Source organism: Podarcis melisellensis, assembly GCF_964234715.1.
Source record: "Podarcis melisellensis genome assembly, chromosome: 9".
NCBI classification, from domain to species: domain Eukaryota; kingdom Metazoa; phylum Chordata; class Lepidosauria; order Squamata; family Lacertidae; genus Podarcis; species Podarcis melisellensis.
This window is the reverse complement of record NC_138541.1, coordinates 75,270,458-75,289,517: the sequence shown is the minus strand read 5'-3', so window position 1 is coordinate 75,289,517 and position 19,060 is coordinate 75,270,458. Positions and strand designations below refer to the sequence as shown.

Genomic DNA, 19,060 nt, shown 5'->3' with positions numbered 1-19,060 from the left:
CTACAACACTATGTTGTGTATTATATTTTATCTTAGCTGCCTGAAGATTACACTCCATGCAACTGAAGAAATGCACTGTGGTCCACAAAGGTTTATGCCATAATAAGCTGGTGCTAAGAGATTCTTTGTTGTTTTGCAGCAACAACATGGAAATCGTTCAGAAATATTGTGTCTTTTTAAAAATTACCACTAGAGGGCAGTCGTATGCAGAAAGCAATCAGAAGGAGTCCTTTGCTCTCCTATGAAGCAGTTATGCATGAAATGTTCACACGTCTGAACATCATGGGTAACATGCATGTTGCTGGCATGCTTTATTACAGATTGTTTCATTGCAGGAATTTCTTAACGTTTCAAGCTGTTGCTTAAGTCTACAGGTAGCTCATCCTTTTAGCCTTAAGACTATTGTAACCTCTGGAAAGTTAATTTTTTAAAAAATCTGAATCCATTGACAAATGGAAAGCCAGGTGGGGCGGGGCGGGGCGGGGAGTGTTTGGTGCAGATCCTGCACAATGGAACTGAACATGCACCAAGTCCCTGCCATTTGATCTAGAACTTCCTGGGAAGTATCAGCTCCCTCCCACGCAGAATGGTCTGTGAGCCATTTCCTCCACTGCCGCTTAGTGTGAGATGTCCCTGGGCCATGTGAGTTTGACTATAGGCAGCCATGGCTGCTGTGCCCAGCAAGTCTGAAGACCTGGGAGTGGAAGGTGAGCTTGGAAACAGACATCAGTTCTGCCTTGTTCTCCAGCCAGCTGTAGCTTGTGCATTAGAGGGATGGGCTTCCAGGAGTGTCCCTGTGGTGAGTATACACTAGCAATAAGCCATTTTGGGGTAGACAGCAATTGCCCCCTGCCCTCCTGCTATCAACAAAGGTCTGTTGGACATGGATATCGCCTCCCTCCACTGCCACCACTACGTCAACGGGAATCATAGAATCATAAAATTGTAGAGTTGGAAGAGAGACCCTGAGGGTCATCTAGTCCAGTGTTTCCCAACCTTGGGTCCCCAGCTGTTTTTGGACTACAATTCCCATCATCCCTGACCAATGGTATTGCTAGCTAGGGATGATGGGAGTTGTAGTCCAAAACCAGCTGAGACCCAAGGTTGGGAAACACTGATCTAATCCAACCCCCTGCAAATGCAGGAGTCTCAGCTGAAGCATCCATGACAGGTGGCCATTCAACCTCTTCTTAAGAACCTCCAAGGAAGGAGAGTCCGCCACCTTCTAAGAGAGTCTGATCCACTGTCTAACAGCTCTTACCATCACCATCCTGATGTTTAGTCGAAATCTCCTTTCTCATAACTTGGTTCATTCTACCTTCTAGAGCAAGAGAAAACCAGTTTACCCTCATCTTCTATATGACAGCCCTTTAGATATTTGAAGATGGTTCATCACGTCTCCTCTCAATCTCCTCTTGTCCAGGCTCCTTCAACTGTTCCACATAAGGCTTGGTTTCCAGACCCTTGAACATATTGGTTGCCTTCCTCTGCACACGTTCTGGACTCTAGACTTCTCTTGATGCCTTGAAGAGCATTAGCAATTTTTATGCTGCATCCCACAGTTGACTCATGTTAAGCTTCTGGTCTACTTAGACCCCAATATCCTTTTTTTTGGCATGTACTGCTGGCAACCCAGGTGTACTCCACTTTTTATTGCTGCATCTTGTTATTTATTGTTATGGTTTTCTTAGAATGTGTGTGTTGTTGTTGCTTATTAAATTTATATGCTGCCCTCCATCTGAAGATCACAGGGCAATTCACAACACAGAAATACAAAATGTGTTTAGTGGTTCTTGCTTTTATCTGCAAGCCGCCTTGGGTCTCTGTCAGGGAAAAAGGTGGGTTGCCTTGACCCCACTTCAGACATGAACTAATTCATACATTTAAACACTTCTGTGTAGAAAACAGCACTCAACATACATGCTGATGATTATATATGTGAAACATGTGCAGACTACACACTGTGGCATTTATGGAAGTGCTTTCTTACTGTGATCTGCTTTAAATCCTACCCTTCATTGCAGTTTTACTTCCTGTTTCCTGTTTAATTCTCAGTTTAGCAAATGTAACTTCCGGTTACTGCTGGGCTCCCGTGAGCTACTTACGGCAACGTACATTCGCCACACTTTTCACGTAGGAATTATGCCAGGTTGTACCAATCCACAGAGTCAGCCGTAATGCAAGGAAGACAGGGCAGTTATGAGTTTCTGAAGGCAGATGTATTCAGTTTGTAGAGCACAAGGGAAATCGCAGATGCTGACATCAAAGACTGAGCCATATTTTATGCCACAGAGTCACATTCCTCCCTGCCAGACACTCGCTGTACATCAAGACACTCACTTGATTCCCAGTGCTGCTCCTTGCGGTGGAAATTACTTCCATAGCCCTGATTAGAACCTGCTGCATCTTGGAACTTCTTGGAAAGAGAGAGAGTGAGGAGCAGCCCTCAACAAGGCACAGCTGCCTGCCACATGAGCCCGTTAAAGACAACAACTACTGAGGGTATCGTGGTGGTTTGCAGCCTCTGATACGTTGACCTTCAGCTGCACATGTCCCTCTGTTGTTTGGGCTTATTTTATTACCCTCTTACTCAAGAAAAGCATCTATAAACTACGAGGGAAATGCTGGAAAGGAGCCATGATTTCCCTTTTTTGTGTAGTTTTAAATTCTTACTTTTAATATGCTTGTGCATTTATAGATTTCAACTGCGAAGTGTTCCACTTGCATTACTTCTGAAATTATTACCAACAGCCTTGTAAGGTAGACTATCATCATTTTCACTTATTGCCCAGTCTCAGGGTTTGGATCAGATTTTTTCAGAGTTTGTAGCTTCCTCCTCTAGTCTCAAATTTGGAGAAAATATCAAGGTGACAGGGCAGAAATCACAAAATAAGACATTAAAATCAAGAAAACGTAAAAATCATTCAAATACATTGACATTTTGAACAATGAGGAAGCAAGCTGAACCTCCTGTAGGACATTTCACAGCCTAGGCTCCACCACCGATAAGGCCCTGTTATTAGTCAAGTTCCTCACAGGTTTCGCACAATGGCAGGACTGCCAACAGAGCCCCCTCTGCAGATCCTTATTGACAGGATGGCAGATACTCCTTTGAGTTTTGGGGCCCAAGTCCTTTAGAGTTTTATATGTCAGTATCCAAGTCTTGAATTGGGATCAATAGTGAACAGGCAGCCAGTACGGTTCATGCAGGAATCAGGCAATTCCAGTAAGATATATAATATTCCAGTCTCTAAGTTACCAGAACATGAATTGGTGTGGCAAAGTTATCTGGATCCAGGAAGCAGCCAAACCAGTTGGATCTCGGCGGAAGCACTCCTGGCTACTGAAGCCAGCTAGCAACATTACGTGACTTTAATGGCATTTTATGACTTCATGGCTAAGAAGGGATTTGAATGTGGCAGTTGACACCAGCTGGACTGCAGTTACAGTCACACCAGTACCCTGCTGTGGCCCAAACAGCTTGCAACTCACCAAACACAAGGCAGCCCCCCTCTCCAAAATCTCGGCATTGTGGTCTTTCAGGTACTTGAGAACCCACAGACCCCCACATACACTAGTTTTCAGGGGGTGGGGCAAAAAAAATTGAGTGGTAGAATGACAAGATTTTCAACAATGTTTTAAGGCCCATTCTTGGATGAATTTGAGGTTAGATTACAGAAAATAAAAGCCCAATATTCTATGTGCTTGTGTTAGCCAAGCGTTCATGAGCAAAGTGCTAATGTCCCTCAAGCCAGGAGCGAAACTAGGTTTCATTTGCCCAGGTCGAAGACCCAGTTAGGCACCCCAACACACACACATTTGCATACAGACACAGGCTGGGAGCCTCAGTAGTGCCCCCTAGAGGCTTAACCCAAGGCAGTAAGAGCTGCTAACATCTGGGCCCAGCTATGTGGCAAGGCTCAGTCTTGGTTTGGTGTTTGGGGCTGGTTTGAAGAAAGGCGAGGTGGGGGTGGGGGACTCCTTTGTTCCTTTCTTATGGGCAGATCACTAGAAGGTAGAGCTTAGGATCACTGCGAATCCTAACTCAACAGGAATGGAGGACCACGCCAAAGACTGATGGACCCAGACGGTTTCCTGATGTTTCCAGGAGATTTATTACGGTAAATCTATTACATTGAATTACTGACATGTGTTCTACATGGAGCTACCTTTGGGGAACATCTAGGATAGTGCCATATGAAGTTGTGTCGCCTTTGACAGGAGCCAATTGTTTGGAGCATCAGACTTGGTCAGTACACCATCAGCATAGGCTTCTAGTTCATTTCCAGACTCAGTTCAAAGTCCTGCTCACTCCCTTGAAAGCCCTCCTGATATGTGAGTCTGCCCATTCTCTGAGGTTAGCTAGAGAGGCTTTGCTGCATATTGTGTTGGTTTCTGAGGCTCAAAATGGCAGGTGCTTGGAACAGGGCTTCTCATTTCTTGAGCTGAGGCTTTGGGAATATCCTGCCCTGGAAGATCCATTTGGCATTCTGTTTAAGACCAAATCCTTGGACAGCTCCACACCATACATTGGAACACACATGATTTTCCTCAAAGAATTCTGGGAAATGTAGTTTTCTGAGGATGCTCGGAAACAATTCTCAGAGAACCACGATTCCTAGGGTACTTTAGGGAGTGGCATCTGAGTTTCAACCTATTTCACTGAGCTGCCTTGAGCGTGTCAAACTGAGGCAGAAAGGTGAAAGACAAACTCTCATCACTAACTAACTAAAAGACAACATGTCTTGTGAGCATGTGTTGCACTCACTTCTCGTAACGTTGTAGAAAAGGAAACAGCAACTGGAACTAGCCAGTAAGGAAGGCAGAGAAGGATGGCAGGCTCTACATGGCTACTTGGGAGTAAGCCCTGCTCAACCCAAAGGGGGCTGGGTTTGCCTGTGTAGGGTTGCTTACCATGAGTGAGTTGGCTGAGCATTTTCATCTGGGGCAAGGAAACAGAAAAGAGGGAAAACTCTGGCTGAAGCATCCCTAGAAGAGAAAGAGGAGGAACCTGGCCACTGAGGAAGCACAGACTTCCAGTATAAAGTGGGAACAGCAAGCAGGAACAGACTGTGGATGCAGGGGGGGCGGCGATCTGCCGTCCTTCCTGAGACAAGCTCTACCTTCAGCTTAGCCAGGTCATAAAACAGGGCCATAAATAGTCGTCAGTGGCTCTCAAACACCATTTTACAAGCAGCTGGGAGTACAGATTTGAACTTTCTTCCTTTAAAAGGCCCCAGCAAAAAGTACAGAAGGAGGGGCTGAAAAACCCTTTCCCTCATGGCAACATCACCCATCCAATCTTGCAGTGCAGCGGGTGGGTCTTTCCATGCAGCTGCGCCTGTTTGGTGCGCCACCTTCCTGATGCACTTGCGCTCACTGCTAAAACACAATCCCGATGTGAGCCTATGCACAATGGCATTGCTGGTCATTAAGGCACACGTGTGCTTTTGTGCACAGCAATAACAAAAGCAAAGTTGGTTGTATCAATCAGGTGGGACGCGGGTAGCACTGTAGTCTAAACCATTGAGCCTCTTGGGTTTGCCAATCAGAAGGTCAGCGGTTCAAATTCCCACGACAGGGTGAGTTCCTGTTGCTCTGTGCCAACTCCTGCCAACCTAGCAGTTCGAAAGTACGTCAGTGCAAGTAGATAAATAGGTATCTACTGCTGCGGCAGGAAGGTAAACGGCATTTCCGTGCGCTCTGGTTTCCATCATGGTGTCCCATTGTGCCAGAAGCGGTTTAGTCATGCTGGCCACATGACCCAGAAAGCTGTCTGTGGAAAAATCCAGCTCCCTCTGCCTGAAAGCAAAATGAGCACCACACCACATAGTCAAGTTTGACTGGACTTAACCACCCCAGGGTCCTTACCTGTATCAATCATCTTTTTGTATAGTGGCCAGTGGATGGTCTCAAAGCAGGACTCCCCAGCAGTCAGTCTCCTGCAAGCCTGGCTGACTGTGCTCTCTGATTCAAGTGCACTACCTAAGCTGCAGCGCTGGCTGGCCTGAACACCCAGTCAGCAGACCTCAAGGACTAGTCCTTGTCTACCGGACCCCAAAATTGCCTGGCTGCAATACTGCTTAATTGCCTGTTTCTGATCCTGCCTGGTTTTGACTATCCACATGCCTGTGGAACTTCTGGACCTTGTTTGCTGTTCTGGAAATGGACCTCTTTCTAGGCTTGACAATATACCTGCCCACTTGGTACTTGTTTTTCTGGAGCCTGAACCCTCGCCACAGCCCAGCATGTACAGTGGTACCTTGGGTTACATATGCTTCAGGTTACAGACTCCGCTAACCCAGAAATATTACCTTGGGTTAAGAACTTTGCTTCAGGATGAGAACAGAAATCGTGCTCCAGCAGCAGCAGGAGGCCCCATTAGCTAAAGTGGTGCTTCAGGTTAAGAACAGTTTCAGGTTAAGAACATACCTCTGGAACGAATTAAGTACTTAACACGAGGTACCACTGCACAATGTACAGGAACAGGTGGGTGCACGTTGGTAAAACCAACATAGGCTTGCGATATGGATATACTGATAAACAATCAGCCTGAGGATTAGGGGGCGGCTGCCATTCAGGCTGGGAACATGTTGCTGGGAGAATAATTATTTTTATTTTATTTTATTTTATCTTTTTACATAGAGTTAACCCTTGTCCCCAGCTTTGTATCTACCATTTTCTAGAATTAAATCACCCACCACCACACAGCTGCATTAAACAAAACAAAGCAAAAGCCCCAAAGAAGAACATGTTGGCCGGTCTCCAACATCAGGTCTCGTCTGGCCCTGGGCCAGCCTTTATGGATGATCCGCTCGTTTGGTTTTCATTCAGAGCCTGGAGGTTTGTAAGGCTTGTTTCGAAACCCACCACCAATTCAGCTTTGGCCAGAAACAACAGGAGTTTCCCTTCTTTTATGTTTTTCTTTTCACAGGAGGAGACAATTTGAAAGACTGCATTTCCCAAATATTATGTCACATCATTATCCAGAACATATGGTGCACCAGCAGAATCTTACACAGGTCTACTCAGAAGTAGGTCTTCTGGAAGTCCTTGAGCTCCATGGGGCTTGCTCCTAGGTAAGCGGGTCTACGATTACAGTCTGTGCTGTATTACTTCAAGCAGGCAGTGAAGCCTCTTGCAGTGTTCAGGGACCTCTTCCCTGCATTTAAAAGTCAAGTTGACAGTTGCTTTAAATTAGAGTGGCTGGCTCAAGTTTAAGGCAGCGAGTGGGTGTTTATTTAGCTGAAGAAGACAGTTGCAAAACTTGGGAATCAAGCTCCAAATGAATCCAGAGAAACCTATTATTTGACAGAAAGACACCTCTCCTTGTTTTTGGAAGGACTTTTACTCATTTGGGACAGCTATATTTGCGTGAATTTTAACCAGTATGTTGCAGCTCCAAAGGAAACATACGGTTTTGCTGGGAAAGCTGAGATCGGTGGCTCCGAAGCAAGGTAAGAAGAAAGTAGCTTTGTTGCAAAACTTTTTCAAACAACAATTAATGAAGGGAACAAAAGTGGAGAGGGCTAAGATTCAAAATGCAGGTTTGTGCAAAATAATAGCTGAATTCCAGTGCTGTAAAGTTGCTGCAGAAGTTGTGTATATCTTGTCAAATGCAGAGCTGTATATCCCAATAAAATAAGAACATTCCTTTCAGAGCAAACAGGGCTTGTAAGAGCCCTCTGTTGTACAAACAGAACAACTTAGTTTTTAGCAGAAGTGTTTCCATTTTTGCAAGTAAGTCCCACTGTGTTCAATGATTCTATTTGGGAGGTGGTGGACTCTCCTTCCTTGGAGGTTTTTAAGCAGAGGTTGGATGGCCGTCTGTCATGGATGCTCCAGTTGAGATTCCTGCATTGCCGGGGGCTGGACTAGATGACCCTTGGGTCCCTTGCAGCTCTACAATTCTATGATTCTATGAGGCTCCTGGCTAAGGCTTCAATCCTTGTCCTGTTTATCTGGCAGTAAGTCCTAACAGAATTCACTTTGACTTACTTGTGAGTAGATATGGTTAGGATTGTGCTGTAAACGTGCTTCAGGTTACAGCTTTAATTATATTAGGCACAGGAAGTTAACATTTGAAACTTCTGGATTTCAGTGAAGGGGCTAGGGGTTTTTTTGTTTTTTAATTGCACAAAACCTTTTGGATGTTGCTATAAGAGTTTGGGCTTGGTGTGGAAGGTAAGTTTCTCTATTAATTAAGAGGAGGAAATGGGTGCTTTCATATATTTTATATGCATATTAACAGAATGCCCATTTGGAGAGGAATGTGTAAATGATGAACATTTTAATTTTAAAAAATTATAATTAAAGGGGACACAATACAACCATAGTTAAACACCTTTTGTGTTCATTTGCTTTCAATGAGAATTGAGATCAGCAGGGTTTAAAACTGCTCAATTGCTCTTTCCTTTTTTTATTTAAAAAAAGGCATACATATTTGGTTTGGCTTCTCTCATTCCTTTACCAACTGACTTGAATGTTTCTGGTTTTGCTTTCCCATGAACGATGTGAACATAATTCCAAACATTCCCTTTAGCTCAGTTGCTATGGCTCCTCGTGCACTTGTTTTCCTAACTGCTCTGTAAATACAAAATAAGCGATAAGGCTTTGGAGTCATGCTTTAGCAAAGTGTGAGCAATCCCAAAACAGTTCTCTTTCTCTCTTAGACACACACAGAGAGAGAGAGAGAGAGAGAGAGAGAGAGAGAGAGAGAGAGAGAGAGAGAGAGAGAGAGAGAGGCTGGTCAGTCAAGCATCATTTGAAATATCTATCACAACATGTTAAAGCAACAGAACTTACTGAGCTTTCTTGACATTTGAAGGATTCCATCTGCTTAACACTTGGTGGGAGAAAACATGCCAGAATGAAAGGAAGTCTTCCATTCTCTGCTCACGCCCTCTTACAAAGTGTGAGATGTAGGTTGTGTACACACGAGCATTTACTTTGGCACCTGTGTGCTCCCACTCCTCCTGTTTGAAGCTGAGCACACATGCAGTTGGCCATAACCCAGATGTTTGCCGCACTTCCTTGAGAAATACTCCTGTTTTGAGCCTTTCCCCTCAAACCAACTTCCATTCAACTTGAAAACGTAAGTCACAATTACAAATCCTCCAGGTATCCCTGTTTCCAGGGACAGTCCTAGATTTACAGAAGACACCCCGGTTTCTGATTTGATTCCAGAATGTCCTGCTTCTCTTAGGATGTCCCTATTCTCATTGGAGGGTATGTATGGAGTTTTGAGACATCCCGAGCCAAGGAAATAACTACACAACCTTTAGAAAACATCTGAAGACAGCCTGGTATAGGGAGGTTTTTTCATGTTTCATGTTTCATTGTTTTTGTATATGTTGGAAGCCACCCAGAGTGGCTGGAGCAACCCAGTCAAATCGGCAGAGAATAATAATAATAATAATAATAATAATAATAATATGTCCCTATTTTCATCGGAGAAATGTTGGAGGTCATGCAATTAAGCTGAGATGTGTATATCTGAGGCAGGCGTTGCATGTGTGCAGATGACAGCTTCATTGAATAGGCATTTGGGAGTGTTGCAGGTGCAGGAAAACAAATAAGGTAATGTGCGTCAGGTGTGTGCAGTATCAGCCTTGCTACAATTTAAGCCACTATAAATCTCACTGAGAGATTTATAGCTCAAGCCTATACATGTCTACACAGACATAAAGGTAAAGGTAAAGGTACCCCTGCCCGTACGGGCCAGTCGTGTCCGACTCTAGGGTTGTGCGCCCATCTCACTTAAGAGGCCGGGAGCCAGCGCTGTCCGGAGACACTTCCAGGTCACGTGGCCAGCGTGACGAAGCTGCTCTGGCGAGCCAGCACCAGCGCAGCACACGAAAACACCATTTACCTTCCCTATTTATCTACTTGCACTTAGGGGTGCTTTCGAACTGCTAGGTGGGCAGGAGCTGGGACCGAAAGACGGGAGCTCACCCCGCCATGGGGATTCGAACCGCCGACCATACGATCAGCAAGTCCTAGGCACTGAGGTTTTACCCACAGCACCACCCGCGTCCCTTCTCTACACAGACATAAGTCCCATCATTTCCAGTAAGGCTTACTCCCAGGTAAATTCTATACCATTTTGTTCTCTACAATACAAGATTGCAGCTTTCTTTTATACTTAATAACCAGGGCAGGAAACAGTCAGTCAGATTTCGTTGTCATTATATAAAGAAATTGACAATTTAAGCCCAAGGCCTAGTTTATACACTCAATAGAATCAAGTACTGTTATAAAAATTTCCCTGGTCTGTGTGACTTTAGACTGCAGATTCCCGGGGGGAGAAAGGAGTCTGTATTTTAATATCTGGACGTTCCGAGGGGGGCTTTTCAAACATGGGGGGATTTCGGTTAGAGGGTGCACAGTTTGAAAGCATGCACCTGCATCTATTCAAAATTAAATGTTTTAAAGTTGTGCATTTGAAGAGCATTGGTTATAGTTTTTTCCTCATCCTTTTTGTACCTAACAATAAATGAGAGCAGAGGTGTGAGTCCTTAGCTTATAGTCACTGTGATGTGCACAACTTATTTGGGTTTTTTCGATAAGCAAAGCAATTTCTTCCTTCCTAGATCACATTTTGCCACCTTTTGAAATAGCTTCTATAACTGTGGTGGGGGCTAGAGAGCCTCCAACACATGGCAAAGATCTATGCATGTACTGATGCTCTCATGTAGAGTCCCTTCATATCATGCTAACTGAAGCATTTGGAATTGGAGGTGCCTACTGTGTGCAGGGGGATGCGGGTGGCGCTGTGGGTTAAACCACTGAGCCTAGGACTTGCTGATCAGAAGGTTGGCGGTTCGAATCCCCGTGGCAGGGTGAGCTCCCGTTGCTCGGTCCCTGTTCCTGCCAACCTAGCAGTTTGAAAGTACGTCAAAGTGCAAGTAGATAAGTAGGTACCGTTCCGCCGGGAAGGTAAATGGTGTTTCCATGCACTGCTCTGGTTTGGCCAAAAGCGACTTTAGAGATTGAATCTTCCTTTTGGACACAATTTGAATGAGTTTTCTGTTCGTGGCTTCTGTAGTAGATCTTGTACCTTGTTCTCTCAATTTTTGGATTATTAATATAAGATTTAGAACGTAGAATGGTTTGGTGGCATTTTGTGTGCCGCTTACTTCATACTGGTCTACTACCAGTATTGGCAGCACAGGTTCATTTCTTCAGTACTTAAATTACCTGTAACAGCTGCAGGGGACTCACATGTTTAAACCTGAGGCGGCCCCGGTCATGTAAGAAGCAGGCCGCAGGAGTCTCCCTAGATCTCCCAGTGCTTAGAGCCAAAAGACCAAGAATAAGCTCTCATGGACTCTGCCCATGAGTAGACCTGGGTTTCAGTTAAGCAGACAAGTCTGCCATTATATATCTACTTGATCCCTGTACCAGCCATGGGCAAGTGCAGTCTTCATAAGTGAGTCACTGTCAGGAGAAAAGATGGAATATAAATGAATATCATCCTCATCAGAGGCACAAGCTTAGACATCCTGCTTTTGGGGGTTACCCGCCTGGCAGCTGAAGTTGGCATTGCTTCAATTGAGACACCACGTCTCACTGAAATGTGCCCCCCCAAAATGTTTGCCTAGTGCCCATGTTTGTATATTTTAGATGGCCAGAAAAGAGTATTTTGTTTCCCTGTGCATTTTTCTGAATGACTTTGGGATTTCCTGCTGGTTTAGTGCTACCAGTTTTGGTGCTATTTTAACATTTGGCTTGTCTTTACAGTGGTACCTCGGGTTACATACGCTTCAGGTTACAGACTCCGCTAACCCAGAAATAGTACCTCGGGTTAAGAACTTTGCTTCAGGATGAGAAGAGAAATCATGCAGAGGCAATGGGAAGCCCCATTAGCTAAAGTGGTGCTTCAGGTTAAGTACAGTTTCAGGTTAAGAACGGACCTCCGGAACGAATTAAGTACTTAACCTGAGGTACCACTGTATTCATATAACCTATAATCTGTCATGCTAGTTTTGTATAGCTTTCCATCATAGACGCTCAATATGTGGTTTAAAAACAGATAATTATCACAGTAATAAGTTCATCTCTTTAAATTTGATGTTGTAAGCTAATTTGAATGTAGATGATGGAAAGCTGGAATAAAAGTATTTTAAGTAAATAATAGCAGACTTCTACAACCCATCTTTTGCTCAGCTGTGCCGCTTCAGACCGGGGAGAGTTACCTGCAGACCTAACCCTGCAGAGTGCAGGTGTGCTTAAAGAAAGAAGACATCTTTATAGAAAACTAACATCCCAGAGAATAGCTTTATAGACCTGTGTTTTCTCTGACTCACCAATTTTCTTTACATGGGGGGGGGAGCATTTCAGACACCTAGTTTTCCCACCTGCAGTCTGAAGAGGTGCAGGTCCATCACACAAGTCTGCTGGTATGTTGTAGATTAGCCCCTGAGTCTGGCAAAAGACCCGTTTACTAAAACTTGTAGCAGCTATTGAGGGCTGCATGCGCAGATTGTTACCTTGTCTAGCCCACATTTTACCAGCTTCTCTGCAAGGATATCATGGGGCACTTTGTCAAAAGCCTTACTAAATTCAAGATATACTATGTCCTCAGCATTCCCCTGAACCATCAAGGTTGTAACTATCAAAAAAAGAAAGAAATGAGATTTGTCTGGCATGACTTGTTTTGTGAACACCCATAGAAGTGTGCAGCTGCCTATACAGGGATCAAACCTGCAATCATGGAATTATCAGCACCATGCTCTAACCCAGGCTTCCTCAACCTCGGCCCTCCAGATGTTTTGAGACTACAATTCCCATCATCCCTGACCACTGGTCCTGCTAGGTAAGGATCATGGGAGTTGTAGGCCAAAAAACATCTGGAGGGCCGAGGTTGAGGAAGCCTGCTGTACCCAACTGAGCTATCATGTAAGGGTATGAGGGTTATTTTGCTGGAAAACATTTAGAATGTGCTCCATCCATTTGCCCACACTACCAGTGGTTGTTTTAAGCAGCCAGGGCAGGCAAAAATAGAGAATGCAAATGGGAAGGCTCATGCTTCCAAGAATCTTATCCAAATCCTTGGGTGGAAAAAGCTGCAAAGTACCCACACTAACCAAACCAGGCAGAAACCTCCAGCACATCCACTAACTCTACAGTCAACTTGAAGTCTTAGGTTGGAGCAGATGGGTGGTGTTTTTTTCTGCCAAGTGTTTTGCAAACTAGTCACAAGGGGCCTCTCAGAGTCCTACTCCACCTCACAAGGGCCAGGAAATATATATGAGACCCTTCATCGCCCCTCAGAACTGCCTTCACCGCCAACACTCTGCAGATATAGAGATGGAAGGAAGATTTCTTCACTTCCTTCAGGCTTGAAATGAGCTCTCAGCTGAGTCTTACCCCGTCTGTCACCCTTGTGTTTTCATCATTCCCACCAGGAGATGTTTGTAAGCTCTCCCAATAATAATCAGAGGGGGTTTTTTGGGGGGTGGCTCCCAACACTATCCCAGAGACCCCTCCTGCCGACTGAGACAGTGACACTATTGGTTTTCTCCTTTGAATCTGGTGATAGATCTTTTGTAATCCCATCAGTGTTTTTAAAAATCAGAATGTTATTGTGTGGGTGGTGTTCCAAGATATCCCAACCCCTCATGTCTGTGTCTAATTCCCCCTGTTCCCTACACACCCCTGCAAAAAAAAATATAAATCAGAGACAAGAGCTATAGCCTTTTTCATTATTGCTACGATCTTCTGTTGCTTTTTTGATGATGATGACCTCATGGCTAAAACTGCAGGACATTGTATCCTTTCTGCCTAAGGGATAAAATTATAATGTTCCAACTGCCTAATTTAATCTAGATACTTGTTCCCATTGATGAAGAGCTCTTTTATGGTGAAATTTTTGCTCCCAGTTTGTGTCCGTATTGCAAAATGCCATGATGCTGTAGCCTTATGGTTAAGGCCGGCCAATCAATCAGTCAGCCAGCCAGGACAGGCTTCCTCAACCTTGGCCCTCCAGATGTTTTGAAACTACAATTCCCACCATCCTAGCTAGGGATCATGGGAGTTGTAGGCCAAAAACATCTGGAGGGCCAAGGTTGAGGAAGCCTGGAGAAGAATATTGCTGAAAATATAAAGAGCTGTCCTAGTCCTCCTCAGAGTAGACCCATTGACCTCAACTAGTCCTCCTCAGAGTAGACCCATTGAAATTAATGAACCTAACTTAGTCATGTCCCTAAACATCAGTAGGTCTTCCATACCCTCCAAGTGTCCCTATTTTCCAGGGATAGTCCCGGAATTACAAAAGCCATCAGGGCTTCTGATTTGCTTTGTGTGTCTGTGTCTAGTCTTGCCCCGTTCTAAAATTTATTTATTGGTGTGTGGTTTTCTATTTGCAAATCTACCAAAGAATAAAACCAAATCCGGATTAAGGGGTTTTCTCAGGACGGTGGAGGGTGTGTGCGCTGTGTCCCGTTCGTGGTGGGAATACTCTGTGGCGACAAAAAATGGGGGATTGAGCAGGGTCAGTTGCGGCGGAGTGAGAAATCTCCCTGTTTCCATCTGAGGGATGTTGGAGGGCGTGGTCTTCTCTGAGTAGGGCTTGTGTTGAATGCCACCTTTTAAGGTCTGCTGATGAAGGTTTGAATGTGGTGAGGCCAGAGGAAAAGTGGGGAGAGGTATCTTTAGCGGAGGGACGGCAACAGTCTGCCTCAAAGACTGCATTGCGTGCAGCCAAAAGGGTTCTGGCAAACTAATTTTAGCTCTCCTGATTTCTAAAGGCCACCTGGCTTAATTGTGCTCTAACCCAACATCTGTTTCAATTGCTGATGTGGGAAGCTTCAGTCTTCATGGAAGATAATGAAGCGGGATGAATATAATGGCCCCACATTTAAAATGTTTTTAATTAGGCAGGAAGATTTGTCAGCGGCTGAAGATGCAGAGTAGCGTATTGTGCTCTGATTGTGCTTGGTTATTTATGTTTATATGCCACTAGTATGTCGGGAATAGCAAGTTTCCTTTATGATCCCCATCAGTGGCCTTAGTCAAAACGCATGGTTCATCGGAATAAGGCCAATTTGTGCAAAAGCCATGATGCATCTACATCTTATCCAGGAATTAGTTTTAAAAGCCTGGCTAGTCAGTGTACAGAACTGCAGTGTTTAACTTTGGCTAGGCAGTGCTTGGGGCAGTTTCCTTCCCTGAATTTAAAATCGTAATAATAATGTTCTCTTTGAGATCAGTAAATGTGAAGTCAGTTTCCACCTGCCTGATTGTACTATTATGTGTCACATGCTGTGTTCAGATACTGCTTTGCCAAATCTAATACAACAAGGAGAAATGGGCTTATGGCTTTTCTCTGCCTGCTGGTTGCACAAACAATCCCAAACCTGGAGTACAGGAGAGGACAGACCACAGGGTCAGGGAAATGTAAGGTACAGTCAGGCGCCATGTCTCCTTAACTGGGTGCTAATGTTCTGTGTCTGGTTGTGGAGTCAGTATGAGGGCAGGCTAAGGCCCAAGACTCATCCTTCTCTTATGCCAGGTGAACATGCCTGAAGCTAACAGCTGTGGAAGTAGTGCTCAGTTTATTTTTACAACTCTCTCTCTTATAATAATGCAAAGTTGTAGTTCACAAAGGGTGTGGATTTCAGGGTTTTTGTTAAAGGAAATGAATATTGGAATCTTACTTTGGAGATCTGGGAAACACGAGATATATAATACTAAAAGCAATGCTAAAATAAACACAAAGAACGGTGGACATCCATCTGGTGGGGGCTCTCAACTTTCTGTCACGCTCAACCAATAAAAAGAACTCCCCAGCCTTGAAGGTAATCTGGTAGGAGCACCCTTAATTATCGGTTGCTGGGAGGAGCAGGGGCAAAGCACAAATGTGCCCCCTTCACGCCGCCGTGTCCTTGAGCAGCCTACTTTTCCTTCTGCCATATGGGGGTTGTCCTTCAGTCTTCTGCAGGGCAGCGGGGGGGTTAAAGATCTGGGCTGTTGAAGAGAAGGCAAAATCTGTCCCCTGCCTCTTGGTTCTGCATGGCTTGGCCCCCACCAACAAGAATTCTGCAGGTGGATTCAATGCACAAACACTTCCCACAAATGTGCTCCACCGCTTATGGCAGATATTTTGCCAGAGTACTTATACTGGCTTCTGTTTAACCCATGTACTATTTGGGCTTCATCTGTTGCAAATGCCATGCCTTGCTGACCTAAGAATTTATTCCAGCTGTCTGTTGGCAGGTTGTTGTTGTTTAGTCGTTTAGTCGTGTCCGACTCTTGGTGACCCCCTGGACCAGAGAACGCCAGGCACTTCTGTCCTCCACTGCCTCCCGCAGTTTGGTCAGACTCATGTTTGTAGCTTCGAAGACACTATCCAACCATCTTGTCCTCTGTCGTCCCCTTCTCCTTGTGCCCTCCATCTTTCCCAACATCAGGGTCTTTTCCAGGGAGTCTTCTCTTCTCCGGAGGTGGCCAAAGTCTTGGAGCCTCAGCTTCATGATCTGTCCTTCCAGTGAGCACTCAGGGCTGATAGCTGTTGTTATGAGTTGGGTGGGCTGTATGCTGAGACCCTTCTAACCCCTAGATCCCCGCAAGTGTTAAAATATGAGCTAGCTTCCTGATGAGGCAATTGCCTGAGCGATGGGCCATTAAGGTGAAGAAAGGAAAGGGGCTCTGTGCAAGATGGAAAATGGGCAGGGGAGCCCATCCCTCAGCTCACATATAGGACAAAGCCAGAGTTTAGTGTTGCAATGATGTGAGCTAGAGAGATAGCAGCAAACTGGAGAAAGAATCAGACTCGTGTTTGATTTCCATTTGAATCCAAGGCTGTGGCTATGGGATACAAATGCTGTGAACCCCTTTATTGTTGGCTTAGACACCACAGTCTCTGCTGTGCTTCATTCCAAAGGAAACGCAAACCCTGGGTAAGCACCTTGAACCCCTGGAATCTCGTCCCGCTCAAAGACTGGGGTTGTGTGCAACAATCTGTTTAAATGAAATGAGGACCACCCCTGGCTATTCTCGGCTCACAACCCTTTCTGGAACACTTTCAGAATCTGGAAAGCAAAGTCTGTGCCATAAGCCAGAACATCTGGGGAAAGACTGTTTAAAAAATAATAATGGAGAGAATTATTCCAATTGTGCACTCTTGCCAGAGTGCTGGATATGGAATGGGAAAGCCTGGTGCTAACTTTGGGCAAGGCTCCCTTAGCCTAACGTAACCTCTCATAATTGCTGTGGCGATAAAATTGGAGTATCCTCTTGCCTTGGAGAAAGGGTGGGAGACAGGTGTGCTGAAGGCATAGCTGCTAGCTGCATGGTAGTACATGACTGTTGAAACCTGTCGTTTCTTTAGCAGGAGTAGCTAACCTGTGACCCCCTCAGATGTTGCTGAACTACAGCCCCCATAATCCTTCACCATTGGCCATGCAGGCTGTCGCTGATGTGACTTAGAGTTACCTGAAAATCTGAAGGGCCAGTTGGGAAGTGGGGCAGGAGGGTCACCTGGCTCAGGGCCTCAAGTTCAAAGAAGGCTTCAGATTCAGGAACTTGCTACATTTTCTGGCATTTGTTTCACAACTTGTTTTTACGGACATGGGACCAACATGTGACAGACACACTCTCAGCTTAGAGATGCAAATGTAGGGAAATAAGAGGTGTGATTTGGTAAAAGTAAGGCTGCCATACGTCCAGAAATCGGACTGTCAAAATGGCGGCCATATGTCTGGGGAAACCTGGATGTATGGCAACTAGGGCGATATTTAAAAGAAAAAGGCTGTAAAAATCCCACTTTTGGGAATATGGCAACCCTAAAATGCTCTTTGTTTGTTACCTGTACTGAGTTGAATAGGATCCAAAAGGCAGCAGTCTGATTGGTCCTAGAACAATAGGGTCCAGAATGCAGCAGTCTGATTGGTCCACAGGAGCCACCCAATCCAGTTCCAGGTGGAAGTGAAGCCGCAACCTGATTGGCTTACAGGTGAATCCCGGAATTAGCCAATCACGTGGGGCCCATTGTGTAAATAATGTATATAAAGCAGACATTTCGGGGGAACTTCCATTCCTCCTCACCAGTATTTGCTGAGTAAAGAGCATGAAATCCATTTTCGAGTATATTTCATACCTGTTATAGACTGATATGGTCTGCTCCCAAGACAGAATGTTTCCGACAACTGGAGTTGTTCTCTTGATAACTGGAAATCTCTCTGCAGCTTCTGCAATGTAAAACTCATTGAGGAGACTACTTCTTTCAGCTAGTTGGAGAAGAAAGAGGGAGGGAGACAGCCTGGAGCCCTTTTCAGCTAGAACAGAGAGACTGAGGGAGAATTTCTAATTGTTAGCTGACTGGAGAGGAAGTATCCTAGGAAGACAATTGTTCTCTTTGTGGACTGAGTGCATGATTAGTAGTTGTGCTCCCTGCTGAAAGCATCAGTGCTGTTTCCACCATGCTCTGCTTGCTCATTAGTAAATACAGCAAATACCGGTATATAAAGCTGCTCTCTCTCATCCAAATAACCCTAAACATTGTAGTGCGGTGCCTGGATTTCTCACTCCTTGAATAAATTGCAGCATATCAAATCTAAAAGTACTGTACTAACATTAAAGTGCAGACGATCTCTTGGGAACATTTGTTCCATTTCCATAGAAATGAAACTGTCAGCAAACTTTTTAGCACAGCTCAGTTAAAATTGGCAAAGAGCCAGACAACAAATGTTTTGGGGGCCAGGACTGGTCTCTGCGTTTCTATCGCTTCATTAGATAATATCTCAGTTCCTCAAAAAGTCAACACTTCAGCGCACCTTCCCCCCACAAAATGTCCCTATTGTGACCATCAAGGCATACCTAGAGGGTGATGTCCTGTCTAAAAGCATGCCGGCTAAAACAAAGGGTCCAAGATCGTCTTTATTTATTCTGTCTGGTTGGATTTGGCTCTGTTTTCCATTTTAAAAACATCCTAACGCCATGCCCTATGGACCAGTGGGTGGTTTCCCAAACCTTCTGTATGAGGTGAAGTGACATGCAAAGCAAGTTTGGCATCCAGATTCTCCGAGTGACGGGATGCCATATCAGTTTCCAAATTCAT

General features: G+C 44.8%; 1 protein-coding gene across 4 annotated transcripts in view; it reads left to right on the top strand.

Moving 5' to 3' along the window:
* Window positions 1–6,852: 6,852 nt before the first annotated feature.
* C1QTNF7 (C1q and TNF related 7) overlaps window positions 6,853–19,060 on the top strand; it is a 42,144-nt gene continuing 29,936 nt past the window's right edge. The window contains exons 1-2 of one of the 4 annotated variants that reach the window (XM_081925770.1): window positions 7,096–7,457; window positions 9,456–9,579. Coding sequence is in view for 1 of the 4 variants with exons in the window: in XM_081925769.1 (XP_081781895.1) it covers window positions 7,391–7,457 (67 nt within the window). In the remaining 3 variants the exon portion in view is untranslated. The other 3 variants (XM_081925771.1, XM_081925769.1, XM_081925773.1) reach the window with 3 other exon arrangements.